Source organism: Arachis ipaensis, chromosome B07 (genome assembly GCF_000816755.2).
Source record: "Arachis ipaensis cultivar K30076 chromosome B07, Araip1.1, whole genome shotgun sequence".
NCBI classification, from domain to species: Eukaryota; Viridiplantae; Streptophyta; class Magnoliopsida; order Fabales; family Fabaceae; genus Arachis; species Arachis ipaensis.
Genome location: NC_029791.2, coordinates 122,890,732 through 122,895,371, shown reverse-complemented (window position 1 = coordinate 122,895,371; position 4,640 = coordinate 122,890,732). Strand labels below are relative to the sequence as shown.

Below are 4,640 nucleotides of genomic sequence, written 5' to 3'. Positions count from 1 at the left end.
TCTTATATTTTTAAGTTTTTAACAATCCATATTATTAAGAATAAATAATTAAATTAGTCTCCAAAATTTTATTCATTTTTGTCACTTTCATTAATGACGTTGAAATTAGTTTTTTTTATCAAAGATAGGGAGACTTGAATCCACACCTCTTAATTAAGTATGGAAAAACTATGTCATTTGAGTTATAACTCATTAGCATCAAAATTAGTTTATGTAATATGTTAAGTGACATTATATCATATACTTAGTAGTCCTAATTGAAGGCTAACATGATAAGTTTATAAAATTAGATCAAATCAATCTCAAATTATAGAATTCCAATGTCCCTCAATCATATTTTGATTTCATCTAATTTCATAAATGATCATGTATGTATGTGTTGTAGTATCACTTAATGTGTTACATTAACATATTTTGACGTCATCAATAAAAAAAATAACAAAAAAATTAATACGATTAATTTAAAAATTTTAAAAGACAAATTTGATTAAAAAAAATTTTAAAAACTAATTTAAAAAAAGAATAATGTTTCAAAAACAAATTTAACTATTTACCCATATTATTTGAGTTATATAATGGCAATTCCTGTTATATTCCTTGATTCGAAAGGCACGCACGCCAAGAGAGAAAAGAGGGTGGCGTGTGCTATATTCTCTAACGGTCTCACTTCATTCTTCTTCTCTGCAATCTGAATTACACAGAATCTCTCTGCTCTCTCATAGTAGCATTTAGGGTTCTTCCCGTTCCCAGGCATGACAATTCCAGAAAAGAAACCCAACAAATTAGTGCCTTTCACGGAACAAGACGCTGCTAGAATCGCACAAAGGTGTTCTTCACTTCTTCTTCTTGTTTTTCACTCTTTTCTCGAATTTCGTTGAGATTTTTTTATTGAGAACTTTTGTGGTGTTGCAAAGGTACGATGCAACGACGGTGTTAACCTTACTTCAGGAGGTGGCTCAGGCTCAGTGTCCGAACGCAAAAATTGATTGGAATGAATTGGTGAAGAGAACCTCAACTGGGATCTCTAATGCCAGGGAGTATCAGATGCTGTGGCGGCATTTAGCCTACGGTCATGCCCTTGTCGACAATCTCGAAAATGGCGCGGAACCTCTGGTATGTGTCACATTGATGTGTGGACTGGAGCTACATTATTTGAATTTTGCTTGTTTTGTGAAGATCTGAATCTGATTGTGATTGTGATGAAACTCTAGGATGATGATAGTGACCTAGAATATGAGGTTGAAGCATTACCCCCAATAAGTCCGGAAGTAGCATCAGAGACTGTGGCATGTGTGAAGGTGAAGGTCACTGGCCCTATACCTTCTCCAATTATACATTATATCTAGATTTCTTGCCTTAGCTGGTTACATAGTGCTTGTTTAATTGCATGTTCTCATGATTAAATTACATTTTATTGAATCTTATCCCTACCCTAATTTCCATATTTTACTTCTGATCGAAGTCCATAATATATTTTACAATGTTTTGCAAATCTGTTTCATACTGGACAAATATAAGACTAGCAATTGTGCTATTCTTTAACATTTCACTGGCATGTTTCTGTGAATTGTTCATTCCTTAGGTAATGATTGCTTCACTAAGTGAATCAACACCTAGTAGTTCAACAATTGAGGCTCCACTGACTATACATGCTCCAGTTTGCAATTCATCTAAAACTTCTAACAAGGGCTCACAATCCTCTAGTTTGATGCAAGGAACAGAGATTATTTTTCCGGTTACTATTAAGAGACAGACACTGCCAGCTGTATCATTGACAGATAATATTGAAAGCAAGGGATTAGATGGTAGCAACATGGCTTCCAAAAAGAGGAAAACAGCATGGTCAGAGGAAGAGGACAATCTGCTACGAGATGCTGTTCAAAGATTTGGTGAAGGGCATTGGGCTACCATTGCAAAAGGAGGCAACTTTCCTGTTAAGAGAACTGCTAAACAGATATATCAAGTAACTATTTCAACCTTAGCTTGCAAATTATGTGATCTTTATATCAACTGTTGTTATTTAGTTTCTCAGTATGCAAGTGAATGTTTAATTCAGTGTAAAGCAACATGTTCATCACTGGATAATCAATTTTTTTTTTCAGTAGGCAGTAAAGAAAATGAAACAGAAGTTAGTAGGGGCTTTAATATCACTTTTTCAGATGTGTATTTTGTTTGTTGTCAATTTGTCATAGCTCTAAAAGTAGAACAACTCACTCAAGGCAATTTTGAATGATGGACTATGTATTAAGATCCTGCCATCTTGTATCATATTTTAAATTGTTTGGTTTGTTTTGGACCTACCATATCACCAAGATTCATTATATGCATGCCATTATTTATTCTATATTTTATCCTGGGCTACCCAAATACTTGCAGAGGTGGAACTTTTTGCAAAAGAAAGATGACAGTACCAATTCAGGACCCATCTTGACCAGCACGCGTTATGATACTGCTGAACAACAAGCAACTCGTCACTCATTATCTTTAGCCCTTGATATGCCATTAAAAAAGTTAACTGCTCCCGGAATGACCAGTTACGGTGAATGTCTTTTCTATTTTGTATTAAATTATAATTATAAAAATACAGTAAAACTTTAATCATATTCCAGAATTTGCTATATTTCTTTGGTCCTTATCATCAAGAGTCTTGGGTTCAGTGATTGTTGACCTTATTTTATTGTGGCTCTAGCTGATGATTGGGGAGATGTATTTAGTGCCTTGTTTGAAGACCACCTGCTAGTTGCTAACTTTACTTTCATCAACTGCTATTTTTTCTGGGGATATGTGCTTATGCTTCTTTCAAATTCAAATTCAAATGGCAAGATAAACTTTGATTGTCAGATGTGTCAAGCTATAAGGTTCTCACAAACTATGCGTTATTTTGTTCGTACTAATTTAGTACTACTTTGGCAGCCTTGCTCATGTACTATGAAAATTACTGATATATCCTATGTGGGTTGTCATATTTATTTGCTTTAAAATTTATATATATATTTTTACTTTGTGACAATAATATTAGATGTAAACAATGTTGATGCATGATTTTTTTAGAAAATGTGTTAGTTTTAACTCATTGACTAACTTTTGGTTTGAATTGTTTCAGGTAGGAAAACCTTGAATATGTCAGGTAAAAATTTGTTGCAGCATGTTGCTACAGAGTCTTCACCGCTTCATGGTCATGTTGTACCACCTCAGCATCCTTCTCAAGGGTCTTTTGTGGGGTCTTGTAGTTCCTCACTGAAATCTACATTAGTTCCTGAAAAACCATTGCTGGAAGTTCATCCAACTCTTAACGGTACAGTAAAAGGTGCCACCATAGTTTCTGGTGCCCAAATAGTTTCAACGTCAGATTCTGGATCACAAGTAAAGGTTTCACATAGAAATGTGGTTGCTACAACAAGTAGTTGTTTGGCAAAGTCATCAACTCCTGCGTCATTGCCTCCGGAATCAAAGGTACAATTTCAAACAGATCCGAGTTCAGCACCTGTTTGCACCCAATCAACTGTTGTACTTGCATGTCCTGCATCATGCATTAAGCCAGCTAAAGCTTCCTCTTTGACAATGGAGAAGTCGCCTGAACAGGAAAAACATGATAACTCTGTCGTTTATAAAGCTCCAACAAAGCAAGAAGTTAGAGTTTCTAATCTTAGCCCTCTCAAAGAAGATAAGACCATAGTAATGGAAATTACAAGTAAGGAAGTAATAGAAGATAAAATGATAATAAAAAATCAAGTGGGAATAAATCAGGGAACTGCTAAGGATACAAATTTAAAATGAGGATCTTGAGAATCATCAAATGGCTTATGATAGCAATATGAGTATATGACAAGGGGAACCTGTGATTTAGATCAAGAGAAAAGCTGATCTTCAATCAATGGAAGATTTGGGGATCAAATCATGAATAAGAAACAGGAAAATTCTGTTGTATGGAGCTAAAGATGAAGGTAACAATGGTCTGGATTTGCTGAACAATCAACAAGTGGTACTGAATTTAGGTGACTAGGTTGTACATATGAAAATTTTCTTTATTGTTTCTTTCCCTCTTGAAATCTTAACCACAAAGCTGTGATTTGAATTCTTAGTCAGCTTAAAGAATAGGTAGAACCTTAGTTCCATTGGTAAATTAGTTTTAACATCCTGTTAATATATTTTCAAATGGGATAATAACATAACTCGTACCCAAATTTTTTTTGCGAAAACATTTGGTTATTATTTATAGGGTAAAATACTATTTTAGTTCGTTATGTCCTTTTTTGTTTATATTTTTGTTCTCCGGTGTCAAAATTAAAACTAAGAGAAATATAAAAGACTAATACAAATCTCTAACCATAAAGAAATCTATCTGTCTTATATTTTTTGCAAGTTGATACTCTTACTTTTTTGCAATTAGAGAATGACATCTCTTCTACTTATTCTATTTGCCACATAAGCTCTTTTGTCAACTTGTAATTTTTATAGAATTTTGAATTTTTTTTGTTATCCTTCCTCATCTAATGACATTTACTAGCATTATCTCCTAATTAATAATGAATTTAATACCATTATTAAATTATTTCTTAAGAAAAAAATTGTCATATTATTTATTTATCACTAATTAATTCGATTTATTAAAAAATTACTTTATTCTTATATATTTTGCA

The 4,640-nt window shown here is 33.3% G+C and overlaps 1 protein-coding gene across 2 annotated transcripts; it reads left to right on the top strand.

Moving 5' to 3' along the window:
- Positions 591-4,049, top strand: LOC107606216. Of its 2 annotated transcripts, none has more exons than XM_016308232.2 (6): positions 591-826; positions 915-1,113; positions 1,212-1,298; positions 1,583-1,963; positions 2,377-2,539; positions 3,104-4,049. In XM_016308232.2, exons 1-6 carry the CDS (start codon positions 753-755, stop codon positions 3,775-3,777), a joined length of 1,578 nt encoding a protein of 525 aa, XP_016163718.1. In that variant the 5' UTR covers positions 591-752; the 3' UTR covers positions 3,778-4,049. The 2 variants fall into 2 exon arrangements, with proteins under 2 accessions (XP_016163718.1, XP_016163719.1); XM_016308233.2 differs by having other exon boundaries at positions 592-826; positions 2,377-2,533.

Bases quoted from the DNA above. Each gene is read 5' to 3' on its own strand.
- LOC107606216 (XM_016308232.2), top strand. From the start codon at position 753: ATGACAATTCCAGAAAAGAAACCCAACAAATTAGTGCCTTTCACGGAA. The intron at 827-914 runs GTGTTCTTCACT...GGTGTTGCAAAG, and splicing joins GCTGCTAGAATCGCACAAAG to GTACGATGCAACGACGGTGT. The intron at 2,540-3,103 runs GTGAATGTCTTT...GAATTGTTTCAG, and splicing joins TCCCGGAATGACCAGTTACG to GTAGGAAAACCTTGAATATG.